Source organism: Lactuca virosa, chromosome 3 (genome assembly GCF_052849685.1).
Source record: "Lactuca virosa cultivar CGN04683 chromosome 3, Lactuca_virosa_CGN04683_v6, whole genome shotgun sequence".
In the NCBI taxonomy this organism is placed as follows: domain Eukaryota; kingdom Viridiplantae; phylum Streptophyta; class Magnoliopsida; order Asterales; family Asteraceae; genus Lactuca; species Lactuca virosa.
In genome coordinates this window covers 114,913,756-114,935,821 of record NC_136428.1, presented here as the reverse complement: position 1 = coordinate 114,935,821, position 22,066 = coordinate 114,913,756, and the positions used below count along the sequence as shown (strand labels likewise).

General features: G+C 39.5%; 1 protein-coding gene across 1 annotated transcript; it reads right to left on the bottom strand.

Annotated features, from left to right (window-relative positions):
* Nucleotides 1-15,987: 15,987 nt before the first annotated feature.
* On the bottom strand, nt 15,988-21,289 carry LOC145163944 (MLP-like protein 34). The gene is made up of 4 exons (XM_079082680.1): nt 21,069-21,289; nt 20,679-20,944; nt 16,530-16,716; nt 15,988-16,397 (listed from the first exon to the last, which is right to left on the bottom strand). The coding sequence occupies exons 1-4, from the start codon at nt 21,250-21,252 to the stop codon at nt 16,129-16,131; spliced, it is 906 nt and encodes a 301-aa protein (XP_078938806.1). The 5' UTR covers nt 21,253-21,289; the 3' UTR covers nt 15,988-16,128.
* Between the last annotated feature and the right edge of the window lie 777 nt (nt 21,290-22,066).

The window sequence follows — 22,066 nt, the reverse complement described above, 5'->3', positions numbered from 1 at the left end:
AGCACACATTATATTTTTAAAACACCAAATATCAGTTAACACAGTTTTCAAAAGATTATGTCAAATCCAGGATCCACAAGATAACTCCATCTCAAATGTGTGTGTGTGTACAATCATGTCGGTGCCTTCCCGCGGTCCTCTGAAGTACCTGAAACACATATCACATAACACAGTAAGCACGCATGCTTAGTGAGTTCCCCAAAATACCACATACATATAAATAGCCACTTGAGGCTATAGCTATAAGAGACCTTTCGGTCAATGTGTCTCAGTGGGGCCTTCCGGTCCCACAACTCTGATAGACCTTCCGGTCCTACCGATGATGACCTTCCGGTCCAAACCCTGTTGACCTTTCGGTCCAAACCTTGTTGACCTTCCGGTCCAAACCCTGTTGACCTTCCGGCCCAAACCATGCAAACATATACATATCACATAGAACATATATCTCATAACACTTATAAACACATAAGACCTTTCAGTCACACGTAATTACCACTCGGGGTAAGGTATAGTGAGAAGACTCACTTCGTAAGCTAATGAATGAAAATCTCGTACTCGGGATCTCGAACTCTACCCACCGGTCTAGCCTCCGCCTAACACATAATAATTATCCCTAATTAACATTGGCCCCCAAGAAGCTAGACTAACCCTTCTACAATTCACAGAAGGATAAAAGACCATTTTACCCCTCCATGGGCTTAATAGTCCACAATCTTGACCAAACCCTAAAAGTCAACAAAAGTCAACAGTAGGGAGTACGCTGCGCGTTCCACCTCCCTACGCTGGGCGTACTCGGCTGTTATGCAGAATCGGGGGTGCTCGAACCCTACGCTGTGCGTATTGCGGTTACGCCCAGTGTACGCCCTAGTTTCACACTCCTTACAATATTGGTCTTAATCAGTTAAGACATGGACTCATATTTCAAATCTGGTCACTCTAATGTCTCTTAATCCATAAATTTAGTAACTTTAAGCCTTTGCATGGCTGAAAAGGTCACCAACACTCAAAATACACAACCCTTTTCCTTAAGAAGCTCACGTCTCATGCATGGCTCTCTCTTAACGTCCAAGATGGGATCTTTATGACTCTATATCACAATATACACTGAAAAGGGATAGATCAACGTCTTTGGAGTTCATTTACTCATAAAGTCTCCACCTTTTGGGATAAAACCCTAAATACACCAAATGAATGAACCAAAGCAAAGGATAAGAAAGCTTGAAGCTTTATACCTTTTTAGGAAGCCTTTCACGTAGCTAAGCTCAGATCCAAACTCTTGGGCTCTCACTCCTTCTCTTCCAAGCTCTTTCTCCACCTCAAGATCACAAAGATGTTCTCACAAGCTCCTAGATCTACTCTCTAGCCACAAGTACGAAGATTTAGGGTTTAGAGGTTTTGGTATCTAGGAATGGTGGCCAGAAATGAGGCCATCATGTTCTTTATATAGGGCTCACCCCTCATTTATGGTTTTCATCTTGAGCCTAGTACGCCCAGCGTACTCTATGGTACGCACAGCGTACTGGTGACCTTCGCGTCAAGAACATGCTCACGAGTAAGCGCAGCGTACACTCCCGTACGCCCAGCGTACTCGATTATCACCTAATATTCTCAAGGACTAAATTTGACAACTTAAGGAAAAAAGAAGGGTCAAAGAGATATACCTGATTCCGGGATGTTACAATTCTCCCCCACTAGAATCAGACTTCGCCCTCGAAGTCGTGCTCCGTAAATAACTCTGGATGCTGCTCTTGCATCTCCGAATCTGGCTCCCAAGTCAGTTCGGATCCTCTCCGATGTTGCCACTGGACCTGGACCAGAGGCACTTCCTTGTTCCTCAGAACCTTAATTTTCCGATCCAGAATCGCGATCGGCCTCTCGATGTAATTCAGGCTCGCATCCACCTGAATATCCTCTAGTGGTACCACTGCCGTCTCATCGACCACACACTTCCTCAACTGGTACACGTGGAAGGTGTCATGGATCTGGCTCAACTCCGCAGGTAGCTCTAAACGATACGCTACCTTACCCACTCTAGCGGTCACCCTGAAAGGGCCGATGTATCGGGGCCCCAGCTTGCCCCTCTTTCTGAACCGTATCACCCCTTTCCACGGGGATACCCTCAAGAGAACGAAATCTCCAACCTGAAACTCAAGCTCGGATCGTCGCCTGTCCGCATAACTCTTCTGGCGACTCTGAGCCGTCAGTAACCTCTGTCTGACCTACTGAATTTGCTCAGTCGTCTTTAGCACTATCTCAGTGCTACCCATCACTCGTTGCCCCACCTCTCCCCAACAGATGGGGGTTCGACACCTCCTCCCATAAAGAAGCTCAAAAGGATTCATGTCGATACTGGAATGGTGGCTGTTGTTGTAAGAAAACTCAGCCAAGGGTAGGTATGTATCCCAACTTCCACCGAAGTCCATAAAACATGCTTGAAGCATGTCCTTGAGTGTATGAATCGTCCGCTCACTCTGTCTGTATGTCTGTGGGTGGTAGGTTGTGCTAAAATGCAAACGCATTCCCAACTCCTCGTGGAACTTCTTCCAGAATCTGGAAGTAAATCGCACATCCCAATCTGACACTATAGATTTCGGCACCCCATGCCGAGCTACCACCTCTCTCACATATATCTCTGCCAGCTTCTCTGTAGAAGAGCTCTCACTAATAGCAAGATAGTGAGCGCTCTTCGTCAACCGATCCACAATCACCCAAATCGCGTCGACACCCCGCGCGGTCCTTGGCAACTTGGTGATAAAATCCATAGAAATTTGTTCCCAATTCCACTGGGGAACCTCCAGTGGCTGCAACATGCCATGAGGACGCTGGTGCTCGGCCTTAACCCGGCGACAGGTCAAGCACCTCTCGACTACCCACACAACGTCCATCTTCATAAAGGGCCACCAATAATCTCTCTTCAGGTCTAAATACATCTTAGTGGCCCCGGGATGGATCGAGAATCTCGATCTATGCACCTCCTCCATCAGTGTACATCGAGCTCCACCCGTATAGGGAACCCAAATCCTCCCCTGAAAGGTCATAAGTCCTCGGCTGTCCATCACAAACTCGGACACCTGCCCAATCACCCGCTCTCTCTTGCGATTCTCTGGTCTCACGGACTCCGCCTGGGCCCCTCGAATGATATCCAACACCGGATTCACCACTGTCATCCTCATGCACACATCTCGAATCGGGACACTCTCCGCCCTGCGGCTCAGGGCATCGGCTACCACGTTAGCCTTGCCCGGATGATACAGGATCTCACAGTCGTAATCTTTTACCACATCCAACCATCTCCTCTGACGCATATTCAGTTTGGGTTGATCCATCAGATACTTCAAGCTCTTGTGGTCCATGTATATGGTATACCGAACCCCATACAAATAGTGGCGCCAGATCTTGAGGGCGAATACCACTGCCCCCAACTCTAAATCGTGGGTGGGATACCTCGTTTCATGAGGCTTCAGCTGCCTCGATGCATATGCTATCACGTGCCCTCTCTGCATAAGCACCGTACCCAACCTGGATATAGATGCATCGCAGTAAACCACAAAGTCCTCCATCCCTTCAGGAAGGGCTAACACTGGGGCTTCGCACAATCTCTGGCGAAGAGTCTCAAACGAGGTCTGTTGTTCGGGACCCCAAGTAAAGGTAACGCCCTTCCGGGTCAATATGGTGAGAGGAACGACAATCTTGGAGAAATCTCTGATAAATCTCCGATAGTAGCCGGCCAATCCCAGAAAACTCCTGATCTCGGTGGGGGATCTCGGCACCTCCCAACTCATAACAGCCTCAATCTTGGCCGGTTCGACCAAAATCCCATTTTGATTAACGAGGTGCCCCAAGAACTGGACCTCTCGTAACCAGAAATCACACTTGGAGAATTTTCATAAAGCCTCTCTGATCTCAATACTCCAAGGATCTCTCTCAAATGCTCCTCATGCTGCTCTCTGGATCTCGAATACACCAAGATATCGTCGATGAACACGATCACCGATCGATCCAACATAGGCCTGCACACCCGGTTCATGAGATTCATGAACGCTGCCGGTGCATTGGTGAGCCCAAAAGGCATCACCACGAACTCGTAATGCCCATAACGAGTCCTAAATGTTGTCTTCTGAATATCCTCATCACCCACCCTCATTTGATGATACCCAGATCTCAAGTCAATCTTGGAAAACCAAGATGCACCCTACAACTGATCGAACAGATCGTCGATCCTTGGTAGTGGATAACGGTTCTTGATTGTCAGCTTGTTCAACTCCCGGTAATCAATGCACATCCGGTGTGAACCATCCTTTTTCTTGACAAAAAGGATCGGTGCTCCCCACGGCGAGCTACTCGGCCGGATAAAACCCTTCTCCAACAACTCCTAGAGCTGTGAGGATAACTCCTGCATCTCTGGCGGCGCAAGGCGGTAGGGTGCCTTGGCAATAGGTGCCTCCCCCAGAATCAAATCAATACGGAACTCCACCTGCCTCTCGGGAGGCACACCTGACAACTCCTCGGGGAAAACATTCAGGAACTCCCTCACTATCGGAACATCAGCGACAAAACTCGGTCTCTCAGCAGCAACCCGCGTATCCATCACATACGCTACAAAACCCCTACAACCCTGATGTAGACTCTATCTCGCCCTGGCAGCCGAGCAAAAGGCTGATCCAGGTCGGGTACCCTCGCCATAGACTGTAAGCACTCCCCCACTAGGGTTTCATATGGTCACCAACTGACGCTCGCAGTCTATAACAGCTCCGAATCGAATCAACCGGTCCATGCCCACAATAACACAGACATCCACCATCGCAATCGGTACCAGATCTATCGGGAACTCAACACCGAAAATCTCAAGTATACATCCCCGGATCACATCAGTAGCAAAAACCGCGCGCTCGTCGGCTATGGAAACTCGCAGAGGTCTACTCAATGCCTCCCGTCGGATGCTGATGTGCCGACTAAATGCTAACGACACGAAAGATCGACTCGCACCCGAGTCAAATAACACTAAAGCAGGTACATAACTCACAAGAAAAGTACCTACGCATATCACAATATAAGCACAACGTATCTCAACAATAGAATAAGTAAAAGAATACATACCAGCCACAACATCAAGTGTTGCGCGGTCCTCCTCTGCTGTCAGCTGGAAGGCTCTCCCGCGAGCCCTCGGTACCTCGGCCTTTGCTGGCCAACTCTCCGTAACTCATGTAGTATCAGGGGCAGATCCCTGTGCTAATCCCTGTAACAGCTGCGGGCACTCGGACTTTCGGTGGCCAGTCTAGTTGCAGTGAAAATAGACCATGAACCCCTTCGGGCAATCCTTGGCTATGTGCCCCTCCTTGCCACATTTGTAGCAAGTGCCTGCTCGACAGATCCCCTCATGTCCCTTGCCGCACTTCCCACAAGTGCGGCCCTTCTGGCCTCCAGATCTCGAATCAACGGGCTTTGCCCACTTGGCTGCCGGCTGAGACTGTGACGGCTGCCTATCCCTCCTCTGAGACTCTGCCTCCTCCCTGTCCTGAGTTTGTAGCTCAATCTCCCTCTTCCGGGCATTTGCCTGGAGCTCAGCAAATGTCCGGTATGACGAGTTCACCACGAACTCACGAATATCCCTCCTCAGTATGCTCAAGTACCGACTCATAAGTGCCTGCTCGGTAGACACGTGCTCAGGGCAAAAAAACGCCCTCTCATGAAACATTCTCGTAATCAGCGTCACAGACTCAGTCCCCTACTTGAGGGACAAGAACTCCTGGGCCAACCATTCCCTCTCCACCAGGGGATCATACTCGTCTTGAAACATCATGGTGAACCTCTCCCAAGTCACCACGGCAAGCTCTGCAGGAGTGAAATCATCTGTCACAAACTTCCACCGGTCTTTCGCTTCCAAGAGAAGTTGGTTCAGCGCGAACCGTACCCTCAAATGCTACGGACAGGAACAAGTGTAGAAACATCCCTCTATGTCAGAGATCCATCTCATCGCGGATATCGGATCCTAAGTCCCATCAAACTCTGGTGGCTTTGTGTTGCTGAACTCTCGGTACAGCAACGAGTCACCTCCCTGTGGCCTAGCAGCAGCGACAGCTGCGGTGGCGGCAGCAGCAGCAGCCTGAGTGACAGCAGCGTATCTCTCATCAAATGTCTCAATCAGGGTGGTCTTGATAGACCCAAACATCTCGGGAATCTCTGCTCGAATGGATGCGGCTACCTCCTCATGAATCATCCTCCGGATCTCATCGTCACTGGTACCACTGCCCCTGGGTTGTGGCGCATACCCACCATGATGTCCATGTAATACAACACAAAAGTAATTAGAGACTCGCTCGAGTATACTCACACTCAATCACTTCCCCTACTTGTTCCCTGGCATCCCAAGGATTCTTACTTGGGCTGCTCACCGACCCGGTGTTTTCAGTAGTACGGGCCCAATACTACCTTCCACACCGCATCTATGTTCACCCCAAGTTTTCCTCCTAGGATTCCAATTCACGAGTACTCTATACATCGACAACGTCAACTACTCTCATAGTAAATCCATCGTAAGCTCCCTTCTGCTACATACTCGCACTCAAGCAAACCACAAATAGCAGAACCCCTAGGCTAAGGCATCACAAATCAGGCCACTCTAGTCCTAAATCATGAAATACCTAGCCTACTCTCTAGCATGCATAACATATCTCATATCATCTCATAATACATAAAATAAGGGTATTTTGGGAAATCACCGTTCGGGCGCTGGCTGATTGTACACACTGCTCGTCTCCGCTTTTTCTTAAAATCTCTTACTCATTTCAGAAAAATCGTTTCATTTTGAAAACTTTTTTCTCAAATCCTCAGTTTGAGTCCAGACATACCCGAAGGTGTATCCGAATCCCTCAAACCAAGGCTCTGATACCAACTTGTAACGACACAAAATTTCAAACCAAACTTTTCATTTTTTAATTTCATAAAACACACATTAGATTTTTAAAACACCAAATATTAGTTAACACAGTTTTCAAAACATTATGTCAAGTCCAGGATCCACAAGAAAACTCCATCTCAAATGTGTGTGTGTGTGTACAATCATGTCGGTGCCTTCCCACGGTCCTCTAAAGTACCTGAAACACATATCACATAACATAGTAAGCATGCATGCTTAGTGAGTTCCCCAAAATACCACATACATATAAATAGCCACTTGAGGCTATAGCTATAAGAGACCTTTCGGTCAATGTGTCTCAGTGGGGCCTTCCGGTCCCACAACTCTGATAGACATTCCGGTCCTACCGATGATGACCTTCCAGTCCAAACCCTATTGACCTTCATGTCCAAACCCTGTTGACCTTCCAGTCCAAACCATGCAAACATATACATATCACATAAAACATATATCTCATAACACTTATAAACACATAAGACCTTCCGGTCACACATAATTACCACTCAGGGTAAGGTATAGTGAGAAGACTCACCTCGTAAGCTAATGAATGAAAATCTCGTACTCAGGATCTCGAACTCTACCCACCGGTCTAGCCTCCGCCTAACACATAATAATTATCCCTAATTAATATTGGCCCCCAAGAAGCTAGACTAACCCTTCTACAACTCACAGAAGGGTAAAAGACCATTTTACCCCTCTATGGGCTTAATAGTCCTCAATCTTGACCAAACCCTAAAAGTCAACAAAAGTCAACAGCAGGTAGTACGCTGCACATTCCACCTCCCTACGTTGGGCGTACTCGGCTGCTATGCAGAATCGGGGGTGCTCGACCCCTACGCTGCGAGTACTGGGGTTACGCCCAACGTACGCCCCAGTTTCACACTCCTTACAATATTTGTCTTAATCAGTTAAGACATGGACTCATATTTCAGATCTGGTCACTCTAATGTCTCTTAATCCATAAGGTCAGTGACTTTAAGCCTTTGCATGGCTGAAAATGTCACCAACACTCAAAATACACAACCCCTTTCCTTAAGAAGCTCACATCTCATGCATGGCTCTCTCTTAACGTCCAAGATGGGTTCTTTATGACTATATCACAATATACACTGAAAAGGGGTAGATCAAGGTCTTTGGAGCTCATTTACTCATAAAGTCTCCACCTTTTGGGGCTAAAACCCTAAATACACCAAATGAATGAACCAAAGCAAAGGATAAGAAAGCTTGAAACTTTATACCTTTTTAGGAAGCATTTCACGTAGCTAAGCTCATATCCAAACTCTTGGGCTCTCACTCCTTCTCTTCCAAGCTCTTTCTCCACCTCAAGATCACAAAGATGTACTCACAAGCTCCTAGATGCACTCTCCAGCTACAAGGATGAAGATTTAGGCTTTAGAGATTTTGGTGTCTGGGAATGGTGGCCAGAAATGAGGCCATCATGTTCTTTATATAGGGCTCACCCCTCATTTAAGGTTTTCATCGTGAGCCTAGTACGCCCATCGTACTCTATGGTACACCTAGCGTACTGGTGACCTTCACGTCAAGAACACGCTCATGAGTACGCGCAGCATACACTCCCGTACGCCCAACGTACTCGATTATCAGCTAATCTTCTCAAGGACTAAGATTGACAACTTAAGGAAAGAAGAAGGGCCAAAGAGATATACCTGATTTCGGGATGTTACACAAAGTGCAATTGCGATCTCTCACAATCCAATTCAGCAATCCATGACCAGGCACATTGATATTCGGTACCATTTTATTAAAGATCATGTTCTAAAAGGTAACATTGAGCTCATTTTTGTTCCATCTGATGATGAATTTGCTGATGTCTTTACTAAGGAATTAGTCAAAACCAAATTTAATGGTTTTCTAAATAAAATCGGAATGATGATGCATGATCCTCAATTCTTCCAAGAAGTTTGCACTCTCTAATGGAAACATTAGAAAGTTCCATAATTACGAACTAAAACATTTTCTCCTCAGAATTGTTTCTTCTCGGAATATAAAGGATCATTATATGTATTTTTGTCTAACCTTTCCTATAGTCTTAAGTTTTTCAGCACTCCTCATCGTGTGCAGCTTTGTCCGATATAGTTACATCGGAAATCCTAAAATATTTTCATCTCAAAATATTTCTCCTCGGAATGATCTCTCTGAAGTACACCTCGGAATTCAAATCCGAAATGGTAACATGATTTCGTCACTTATCACCTTCCGAGCTCTGTTCCTTCAGCTCTCGGAACTTCAACCATGTTTCAAAACTTTTCCTTGAAGATCTTCATGCATTTCTACCTCTGATATTTACTCTGAGATTCTTCCATCTCGAACTCTATATCATGTACCAATGATCTGTTCAAATTCTTTCTGAAGTATCTTATGACCTCCCATCTCGGAATCTGATTGTTCCAAGACTCTCAACAATTAATGTATATATATAAAAAATTATGGTCTAAATGATTGTTAGGGCCTAAAGTTGGTTCTAACTCAAATTAGCTCAAAAGATAAACAATTTGGATTGCTTGTTATTGCTAATTGAATATGTCGATAATGAAGAATAAATGATATTTTTTGAATCTTTATTATATTTGTCTTTGAAGGGCCTTTTTTTCTTTTTGCCCCGGGCCCCATATACGTTTGGACCGGCCCTGAGCTAACCCTAATAGTTTGGCTAAAATAATGGGCCCTATTTTTTGGGGACCCATATATGATCCATGGGTATTACCATGACACTATAACAACCTACCACATGAATAATGACCCATATGTCATCCATCGGCATTACTATGACACTATAAGCAACTACCACATGACCCATGACCCATATGTCATCCATGTGTATTACCATGACACTATAAGCAACTACCACATGACCCATTACCATATGTGATCCATGGGTATTTCCATGACACTTTAAGAAACTACCACATGACCCATGACCCATATGTGATCCATGGGTACTTCCATGACACTATAAGCAACTACTGCATGAACCATGACCCATATGTCATCCATGGGTATTACCATGACATTATAAGCAACTACCACATGACCCATGACCCATATGTCATCCATAGGTAATACCATGACACTATAAACAACTACCACACGACCCATGACCCATATGTCATCAATAGGTATTCCCATGACATTATAAGCAACTACCACATGACCCATGACCCATATGTCATCCATGGTATTTCCATGACAATATAAGAAACTACCACATGACCCATATGTGATCTATGACCAATGACCCATATGTGATCCATGGGTATTGCCATGACATTATAAGCAACTACCATATGACCCATGACCCATATGTGATCCATGGGTATTGCCATGACACTATAAGCAACTACCACATGACCCATATGTCATCCAGGGGTATTGCCATGACATTATAAGCAACTACCACATGACCCATGACCCGTATGTCATCCATGGATATTACCATGACACTATAAGCAACAACCACATGACTCATGACACTATAAGCAACTACCACATGACCTATGACCCATATGTGATCTATGGGTATTACCATGACACTATAAGCAACTACAACATGACCCATGACCCATATGTCATCTATGGGTATTACCATGACGTTATAGGAAACTACCACGTGACCTATGATGCATATATGATCTATGGGTATTGCCATGACACTATAAGCAACTACCACATTACCTATGACCCATATGTTATCCATGGGTATTACCATGACATTATAAGCAACTACCACATGACCCATGACACATATTTCATCCATGAGTATTACCATAACATTATAAACAAGTACCACATGACCCATGACCCATAGGTCATCCATGGGTATTATGATGACATTATAAACAACTACCACATGACCCATGACCCATATGTCATTCATGAGTATTATCATGACATTATAAGAAACTACCACATGACCCATGACCCATATGTGATCCATGGGTATTAACATGACACAATAAGCAACTACCACATGACCCATGACACTATAAGAAACTACCACATGACCTATGACCCATATGTGATCCATGGGTATTACCATTACAATATAAGCAACTACCACATCAACCATGACCCATATGTCATCCATGGATATTACCATAACATTATAAGAAACTTCAACATGACCCATGACTCATATGTGATATGTGGGTATTACCATGACATTATAAGCAACTACCATATGACCCATTACCCATACCTCTTTTATATATAAATTTTGTTTCAAACATAGCAACATAAAGATGTATATTTTATTATTATTTTATTCTCGTTTACAATTTTAAATTAAAATTATGGTATGAACACCTCGTTACCCTTTGTTGTTTCTTGACGTTACTCTTTCTACTTCGCTGCAACTACTTTAAAAAAAATGAATTAATAAATATTTAGCGCTAATTTGTACTGCTTGAATTTGTCATTAGTGGAGCTCCAAAAAATTCCACAAATCATTTCCCTCTGACCTACACACGTTAAGCCTGCATATTAGGATAAGTTAACTTATTAGAAACTGGGTTTACATTTACTGTCATCATCTACAACTGCTAATTGATCCAAATCTACATTTCTTCATTATGTTTGTGCACTGACTTTGGCGATATAGGTTGTCACTCATCTAAAATTTATTTTTATTTAATTTACTATTGTCGTGATCATCGTTTCTTGTTCTCTGATCATCATTATATATATTATCATCTTAAATTACAACTACGTTGGTTTTGCCTTCATAATCTATGATTGGTGCACTTTAATTACCTGTTAACAAAGTAGGCAATATTATTCCAAAGTTTTATTCAATAGTATGCATTCATAGTAATGCCTTCATCTATAATTTATTTTTATTTTGTGATTGTACTTTGCTCATCAAGATTTTATCATCTTTAATAAATTGGTATTGACTATAGTTTTTTGTTTATTTGTAAGCATGAAAGATATTTCGAACTTGAAACCAAAAGGAGCATCAAGTGTTAAGTCAAATAAGTTCATTGCACCTCATATTTTGAACCGCAACAGGACTTCAACTGCAAAATTCTTAAGCAAATAACTACTAGATGAAGTAGTCAACTTCTCAAAATCATCAACCACATCCCATTCACCTATAACATCTAGCTCCAAAACCCCTAAACCTAAATCATTAACACCAACGATCACTACCACATCCTCAACAACCTACTCTTCATCACTTACAACATCCACACCATCCTCAACAAATACATCTAAAACTTCACCAACTAGACCATTGATACCATCCTCAACTCCTATATCTACAACCAACCTTCAACACCCACATCATCGAAACCGTCCTCAACACCGACATCGACTATCACATCATCAACACATATATCTACTACCACAACCTCAACACTTTCATCGACACCACCATACTTAGCAACTACAGTAACTGCCACATCCTCTTTACCTAAATGAACGACCGCATCCTCAACATATACATCTATCCCACCACCTACCCCCAAAATCTACCCAATCACCAACACAACCAACCTTAAATACATCCACAACAAATGTGAATGGATCTGTTATGGAAAATGAAGAAGGTCAAAAAAATTCTTCTGAAGATTGTAGACCATATGAACGTTTAACTATTCATGTTTGGCAAAAAAACGTGAGTTACCAATCATATCTTACAATTTTTTTCAATGTATAACGTTTTGGTCTACACCTAGATATGAATTCAAAACTAAAAACGATCCCATTATTTGCAGGCTCACGCCACCAGGTCCTTGTGCACACATTATTAGTCGGTCCTTTTTTTAAAGAGTAGATCCACAAGGCTACACTTGGAGAAAAGTAAGCAAAGACATGTGCAAATTATATTGGGAGGAGTTCCAAGTAGTTAGCTATATGTGATAAATTGTTGTTTGGTAAACATTTACATTTAAACTTATATTTCTATTGTAAATATGTAGAAAAAATGTTGTTGTCGTGAAGCAATTGACTTGCTGGTGAGGCAAGCTTGGGCAAGTAAAGCGGTACAAACTTATGGCCAATATCTCTACAACATGCGGAGCCGACAAAGAAATGCACATGCCTTTAAAGCAGCTCGTATTTCACAAGAAGTCTAGAACTCCTGGAAATCAAAATGGAATGCAGATGAATACAAGTTGAAATCCGAGCGGAACAAGAAAAATAGGCGTAACAGTGTGGCTGATTGAATAACACAACCTACCCATAACGTTGGATCCACAAGTCATTTGAAGATAGCTTCTGATTTAGTAATTTTATTTAATGGTACATCAATGTTTATTATGTGTATATTTTACATTTTATGGTATTTATGCAGAAGATGAAATTAGGATGTGATCCACCCCATAGTGAATTGTTCTTGTATACACACACGGAGAATCATGATGGAGTCACATTTACAAATGAAAAAGATAGACAAATTCATGTAATATTCATTTCAATGTAATTAAACATTTATATTTTAGCTAGTCCTTAATGTCATTCCTAACTTTTATATCTTTTAATTTAAATTATTATTATTTTGTAGGCGGACTATACAAAAGAAGGGAAGAGTTGGAAGCTGAAGGTGCTAAATTTGAGGATGACAAAATATTTTATGATGTAGTTGGTGGTCATGACAAAAAAGAAGACTTTATGGATTAGGCTCTTTTGCAAAAGCGGTTCCCAAGATTAACAGTAAAATGGATGTATCTTACATTTCGAAAAAAAAATGATGAAATGGAAGAATTGAGGGAGCTTGTTGCTAAACAAAAAGAGCAAAACGAAGAGCTTAAAGAAATAATGAAGGCCTAAGAAGACCAATACAAGGCAAGAGTCGAGCAACTTGATAAACAACTTAAATCGGCAATGAATCTTATTAATGTTATTAGAGAACAACAAAACTAGTAGGTCATAAAGTGTTGATATGTTTATTGAAAAGTACTTATTTTAGAGTAGCCACTTTCTATTTTCCATGTAATATATAATTATTGTATTATTTTATGATATAATGTTATTTGATTTTTTTGTTATTTTTGTTTTTCATATATTACTACAAAGTAATTCAGAGTTAATTTATAAATCAATTATCCATTCGTGCCTATGAAATCTTTGCTATGGAATCTGGTATATATTATACACCATAGAAATTGCTAGGGAGTCATCACCACGGAATTTGCTAGGGCTTCACCACCACAGAATTTGCTAGGGATCCACAACCACAGAATTTGCTAGGGATTTATCACCATGAAATTTACTAGGGATTCACCACCACCGAATTTGCTAGAGATTCACCACCATGGCATTTGCTAAGGATTCATCACTATGAAATTTGCTAGGGATTCATTACCACAGACTTTGCTAAGGATTAACTACAAGATAATTTGTTATGGAATAACTACCACGGAATTTGTGATGGAATCGTACAACGGAATACACGACGGAATACCATCCACAATGTATTTCATTCCGTTGTCACATTTCCGACCGAATGATTGTTTCTCTAGAAAACCCTAGCTACGGGTTTTTTTGGGACGGAAATTGGTCGTCACCAATTCCATCGCTATTGTCTTTTGCAACGGAATTTCAGCTTTTCGCAATGGATTATTTCCCTAGCAAAATCTTTTTTTTCTTGTAGTGGACATTGTAGTTTGAAAACTATATCCAGATTATAGAAAGTATAATGCTTTTATCCGAAATTATTATCTTAGTTACAAGATAGTGATTTTGTATTAGCCTAACATATTTATGAAATCAAACAAACTACCTATTGCTAATCATAAATCTTTATTACTATTTTCAGGTATATTACATTGAAGAGGGCCATAAGTTGGAAGTATCAGCATTAGAAGGAAAATGTAAAGTTACAAGGAAAAAAGCCCTTTCTTCACAAGACACTACTTATATCTTTCACCATGTCTTCTTTTGCTGATTAATGAAATATACTTAGACATATTGCTTTCTAGATTTTATTACTATATATTTTTTTATCAAAATAAATATACAGTTGATGTATCTTAAATCTCTAGGGGAATATTAGTGTACATCAATTGTACTTTTATGTTATTTTATACTCATTTGTAATTTGTCCATATAATTTAGCCCAAAGGGTACGAGAGTAATTTCACACAACCCTCCAACCACCATTGAACCACCTAAAGCCACCACCTCTCCTCTAGTAAGAGCAGATTTATCAAAAAGTTACTTCATTTTCATACATTAGTGTTTTTGTATTTACAACACTGAATAAATCTTTGTTATGGTAGAGTAAATCGAAGACTTGGCGTGCACAAACAGTGAGCTTGTGAACACTAACAAAATTGATGCCAATTTTCTTCCTATACTCCAAATCCGACAACAGATTCTTCATATTCGATTTAGTTACCCTGCTATGAAATATGAAAACGTTCAAGTGGACAGTTCAATCAACAACAACGAAATCAATAGAAATGAAACTGAAGATATGGGAAATAGGAATTGATTGAAGTCGATTCTACATGATGCGATTATGCGTGTATGCGACGACAGTGGCGATCGGAAGTTGTGTTGTGCTGCGACTGGAACTATTAGGAGGCTGCCAAAACGTGAGATAGGGAAGCAGGCTGCGATCGTAAGTAATTTCAAGGCACGTGATCTGTATTGGAATTTAAAACTAAGGGCATTATTGTCCATTTACAATGTTTTTTTAATTATAATGATTTAAGATTATGAAAAAGAATTACACATCAATAAAAATTATCAAAAAAATAGATTTGGGTATATATGATATTAAAAAACTTTAAGAAGGACAAGTACGATATTCAGAGTTTAGGTCGGACAATTACGATATTTAAACATGCTCGTGGCAATATTTATTTATGTAATTGACTATTTTTGGGGTGATTATTTTTTAATTTAGCCTTAACCTCAAATATATTTGGACGAGCCTTACAAAAATTATTGTCTATAAATTATTTTATAAAAGTAATTTACATTTAATATTTTTGTTTTCTTTGAACTTTTCAAAACATCATCATTATTGCATGAGTATTTAAACATCAATTTTTTTAAACGTTTCTACTATAATATTTTTATAGTTAAAGTACTATATCAAATTACTACGAGTAAACAACACATTTTATTACATACACACATCCAATTAATAAACGTTACATAAACGCGTAGCCCAACTTCCCACATATCCAAAATCAATTATTAAGTGTCACCCATATTACCGATACAAATTTTTGATTTACTTAATTCCGGAGTTGGTGAGTCTCTATGTCTTTGGTGACCTCCTTGTAAAATTCCAAAAGCGTATCTGGATCAGGAACATTAGGGTTTAGCTTCTCATACTCTACGGTCCATGTGACAAGGTTGTTTGAACCATCTGCGTCTACCTGAACATGTGTAACAAAGGTCTTATATAATTCCAGTAGATCGCCTTCAAGTGCCTTGAAAGTGACCAACTTTTTTGCTTCATCTAATTCTTGGGTTAGTGTTTTTATAACACGGTCTTTTCCATCTGCAACAACATATAATCCAAACATTGTTTTAAAATGTATATATGGACAAAAAAATTAGAGTATACTACATTGAATTTGTTGTTAGCAATCCATTATGTAGAAAGATGTTAGAGCATATATGGAAGGTTTACCATGAAAATAGTTCCAGAAGAGAATAGAGCCAATGGTTCCAACTTCACCTTCACGGATTTGACAGTTTTGGATGGTAGTTGGTGTCAAAGTGGGAACTTGGCAGGGGTTTGTCTTCCATAACTGGAGAAAAACATCACAGCTTGACTTGATCTTAACCTGAATTGTTTTACTACTTAGCCCCATATCTTAATTTGTAGAGGTTGAATGAGAATGACTTGTTTGTATCATTACCATTTATAGGACGTCATTACCATTTATAGACGTCCTGCCTTCCCCACCACTTACTAATTGTGTTAACAAATTATATACTCGTAAGATTTAAAAAGTATTTCATCATGTGGTTCATGTCTAACTGAATATGCATGTTTAAATTAAAAATCATGAAGAAATAAATTAAATACGTTTTGTTAGGTGGTGAATATATTATTTTTTATTATAAAGACTTGGAATCCATTATTAATTGATTATGCATCATTATTTACTCTTTATGGTAACTTTCAATCAAAAAATTATTAAACAAATTTTTCATCAAAAAAATGATATACAAATACAAGAATACTATAACATTAATGTGAGATACTACTTCATGGCTCGGCAATATACTGCTGCGTCACGTTTTGTATCCAGAGTCTCCTGGACGGAGAGCGTGAATTTGTGTATAGATCTATACGGGACTGACCCTCCTACACCTTGCTGCTAGCTACAGTGGGACCTGCAGGTCTACGGGTGACGAATGTCATATCATTTCGACGTCTCGAACGTCGTGTTATACTAGTCAATCAAGTATGGTTACAATCATATCACATTTTACCTTAATTAAACTAACAAGTTTATGGGTAGGTAGTACATTGGTAGTTATCTAGATAAAACTACGGTGATTCAACTACATCTCCTGTTGTTTCTTCCGAATCGATGATTAAGGTGGAAGTCGTTTTGGAGAATTATGTAGTAGGTGATGTGAATAAAGCGAGAAATGAGGGCTGTGAACCGGACGCAGGCGGAGATAAGGTCACAGAGGATTTACCGCTGGTAAGTGAGGATGTTGGTAAAGGGAAGCAAGGAGAAGCAGATGGAATCGTTTACCTAGAAAATGATGAATCTGACGAGACCATAGTCTAGAAGATAGATGATTTACAGCATGTAAGCGAGAATGTGGATCAAGACAAACAGGGATCAGGCATCAATGGTCCCCAATTGGAGACAGTTGCAGGTAAGAAATTTTTTCACCATGAACATACATTTTGATTTATCACTTGATTGCGCCTAAACCGCAGTAGACCGCACCCAGGGGGTGGTGTTCCATGTCCATGTGGCAAAACCGCGGTTTGAAACCGCGACCACTCCCTACAGCCTAAGAAATTTGAGTTTGAGCACATAAAGCTAATGTCGACAAAATGAACCTTCGAGGAGTGGTGTCGCACTCCCTCATGAAACCGCAGTGACACGTAGGCGCCAGCTCACCAATTACCACAAAAGTGTGGTTTCATACCACACCCAAGCAGTGGTGCCACACTTGGGTATTTTTTTTTAATTTTTTAACAAATAAAAGGGACCAATCAGAGGGAAGGAAGAAAAAGGAACCAATCACATTGTTGGAAGGTTGTTTGAAGGAGTGCTCCCTTGGAAGGATGCAGTGCACTCTCTACCGTACCCAGGGGCGGTGTTTGTGCTTATGTGGCAAGGGGAGTGCGGTCCAGGCCGCACCCACTCCGTCTGGTCTAATACCCCCAGGGCCAGTGATAGGCAGGGGCAATATGGGCATGTGCACAGGGCCCATTTTTTCAGGGGCCCATTTTTTTTTGATACTGCTGTTAATCGACTAACGGAAAGTCTCATCAATCACCAATTCATCATTGTCTTCAACCAGTCCACCATGCACCAGCATAAGTCGATATTCCAAAATCCCGTTAAGAAGACGACCTAATTAATGAAACCAGTTCCAGTTGCACCTTCTAAAGATTAAAATCAACGATATTCTGGTATTAAGTTTTCTATTTTTGTTTTTGTTCTAGTTTAGCAGCCTTGAATCGGGAATTAGGTTTTTGTTCCAATGGGAAACCTTGAATCGGAAATCATTATAATCACTAGTATTTAGTAATGTTAATGTTTATCATTTTATCACTTATCAGATTATGTTTATCAATTTGTCAGAAATCTGAAATTCTGATTTCTTTGGAGAATTCATCTTTAGCAGATACCTTTGGTGATTACATCCTTAGATGCATACATGGACCATGGGTTACAGTCTTACAGAGGTTCTTTTATTATCTTTTATAGCATTCTAATATTTATATCCATAACATGTTAAACTTGGTATACTATTTGATCTTTATTAGAATTAATAAATGCAGAAGTTGAAATTGTTCTTAATGATATCTATGTTGTTGAAACTTGAACAAGATTCAGCTGGGTCAACTTGCTACCGCCTACTGTGAAAGTTGTTGTGAACCTTGTTACACTATTATCTCATAACAAGTTAACAACAAGGTTTGCATTTTTTTAATGTTCTAACTGCTAGGGTAATGCTTACTTCTTTTTTCATTGTTTTGTTTAGGACTAAGAGGATGTTTTTTCCCATTAACCGTTGTTTATATAAATGAGGTTTAAAAAGTTATTTGAAAGGGTAAATAGAAAATTGAACATATCAAGGGAAATTTTGTTTAAAATAAGGACTTATTTAATGTCAAAAGCTTGAACAAGATGGTCTCTGATTTGACCTTCAAAGGCAAAGCTAAATGACTCTGTACAAAAATATAACATACCTTCTACAACCTAATATTATTTGAACAAAATTCATCTATAGCTAGGGTTGTAATCGAACTGAACGTTCAACGAACTGTTCGTGAACCGTTCGACGGAAAGTTCGTTTATGTTCGTTTATTTAATAAACGAACGAACATGAACACAAATTATCGTTCGTTTAGTTAAACGAACGAACATGAACAATGGTCTCGTTCGTTCAATTATGTTCGTGAACGTTCGTTAATATTTTTCGTTTACGTTCGTTCATATAAGTTCATTTTATGTTCACATATGCTTAAGTGTGTTTGATTACATTAGTGTATTATATGTTCACTTATGTTCATATATCTTCAATTATGTTTTTTTTATCTTTGTTCATTTATGTTTGTTTGTTTATGTTCGTTTAGCATGTTCACGAACATAAACGAACGAACATGAACAATGTAATTTTTTAAACGAACGAACATGAACAGGGAAATTCGTTCGTTTATCCGTTCGTGTTCGTTTATTTGTTCGGCTAACTTAAACGAACGAACATGAACATGCCCCGTTCGTGTTCGTTCGGTTCGTTTACAGCCCTATCTATAGCATAACTTCTAGAACCTAAACTTTATTTAATATTTTTTGACAACGTTTTAAAGCAGTTTTCAACAACATTTAAAGAGATTTTTTAACTGCATTTTAAGTCAGAATTTTGACAGCATTTTAAACCCGGGTTTTACAGCATTTTAAGCATTTTTTTACAACATTTAATCTGTTTTTTCATCATTAAAATCAACCTTTAAACTTTCTATTTTTTCAGCCAAATTTTTATGTTTTTTAAGTCTTTAAACTCTATGTCAATTGTTTTTAGATAGATAGATATGTCATCATTGATTTGAAACATAAAAAAACATCTAGTCTAAGAGCTTTGTTTGTTGAAAATATGAAAGAGTATGCTGACTAGATCAAGGGAAAATTGCAACAAATAGTAACATTCTTTCACTTCATTTCTAGTTTGGTCATTAGTATTTAAAAATCGTGTCTAAAACGTTTATTGCTATAAAGTTTATCGTCATTTTAAACAAACTTTAGTTTATATAATTGAATTTGTTGCACGTTAAAGCCTAAGGGCCTTTTTTTCCACCTCGTCCTGGGTATTTGAATCCTCAGGACCGGCCCTGAATACCCCAATCCCATATAATGAGGTAAGAGGGAGGTGGTATGGTCACATAGTTCTTACCATAAGGTTGCATAAGGCCTCCAAATAAACATTACATAAACAAGTAGCCGTTACCATAAGGTTGTAAAGATTAAAACGCTTATAGAATAAACATTACATAAATAAGTAGCGCAACATCCCACACATCAAAAATCAATTATTGAGTGTCACCTATAATGGTGCAATACATATTTTGATTTATTTAATTATGGAGATGATGGGTCTCTATTTCTTTGGTGACCTTCTTGTAAAATTCCAAAAGCGTATCTGGATCGGGAACATTGGGGCTTAACTTCTCATATTCCACAGTCCATGTGACAAGGTTGTTTGAACCATCCGTATCTACATGAACATGCGTAACAAAGGTCTTATATAATTCCAGGAGATCTCCTTCAAGTGCCTTGAAGGTGACTGACTTTTTTGCCTCATCGAATTCCTGGGTTAGTGTTTTTATAACACGGTCTTTTCCATCTGCAACAATATATTATCCAAAAGATTGTTTTATATGTAGACAAAGAAATAAGTGTATACTATTTTACAACCCATAATATAGAACTAACGATGAATATTGTTAGGGAATATATGAGAGGTTTACCATGAAAATAGTTCCAGAAGAGAACGGAGCCAACGGTTCCAACTTCACCTTCATGGGATTGACAGTTTTGAATGGTAGTTGGTGTCAAAGTGGGAACTTGGTGCGGATTTGCCTTCCATAACTCGAGAAAAACATCACAGCTTGACTTGATCTTAATCTGAATTGTTTTACTACTTAGTCCCATATCTCTTTAGAACTTGAATGAGAATTAGTTGCTCAGATTGTTACCATTTATATATGGGAAAATTTCATATTTTTGTCCTTGTAAACTCTGAATATTACTTTAATATCCTTCCAAACTTTAATATTGCATGTATATCCTTCTAAAGCTATGAAAATTACATCAATATCCAAAATCACTTTTTAATTAGAATTATATCAATTTTTAATTAAGAAAATTATATAAAATTCAAAATTGCATATAAGTTTACCAAAATACTCCTTTTTAAATTATCCCATCAAATTAAACGAGTATCTCCGAAGGCTTTTATGCATATATATTGCCCTAAAATATTTTCATAAACTAAGAGAAATAATTATGGCAACAATCAATGCAAAAACTTTTGTGCTTAAGCCAATTAGATGGAATCAAAGGCGAACCTTTGCCTTAGTTTAGAATATAAATTGGTGGCAGCATCTGCAATTCCCAAAAAAGAAGCAATAAATCAAGAAATTGATTAAAAGAAATTGTTACATAATGAACTTATTAAAAGGCTTCTTACGAGTACATTGAGATGCAATTTTTCCTTGTCCCACTTCAAATCTTGTCTAAAAACAAGAACGTAAAATAAAAAAAAAAAAAAAAAAAAAGTCAAGCTTGAATCAGGGTACTTCAAATGTTTTCACTATTAAAAACTTAACATCAGCAAGCATTTTATAGCAAGTTAGTTTCGAAATGCTTAAATTGAATAATTTGAGTGGAGTACTGAATATCAAATTAAACTTATCTACAAAATCCAATGGAGTAAAACTTTTCATTTATGATCCTCTTGATTTTA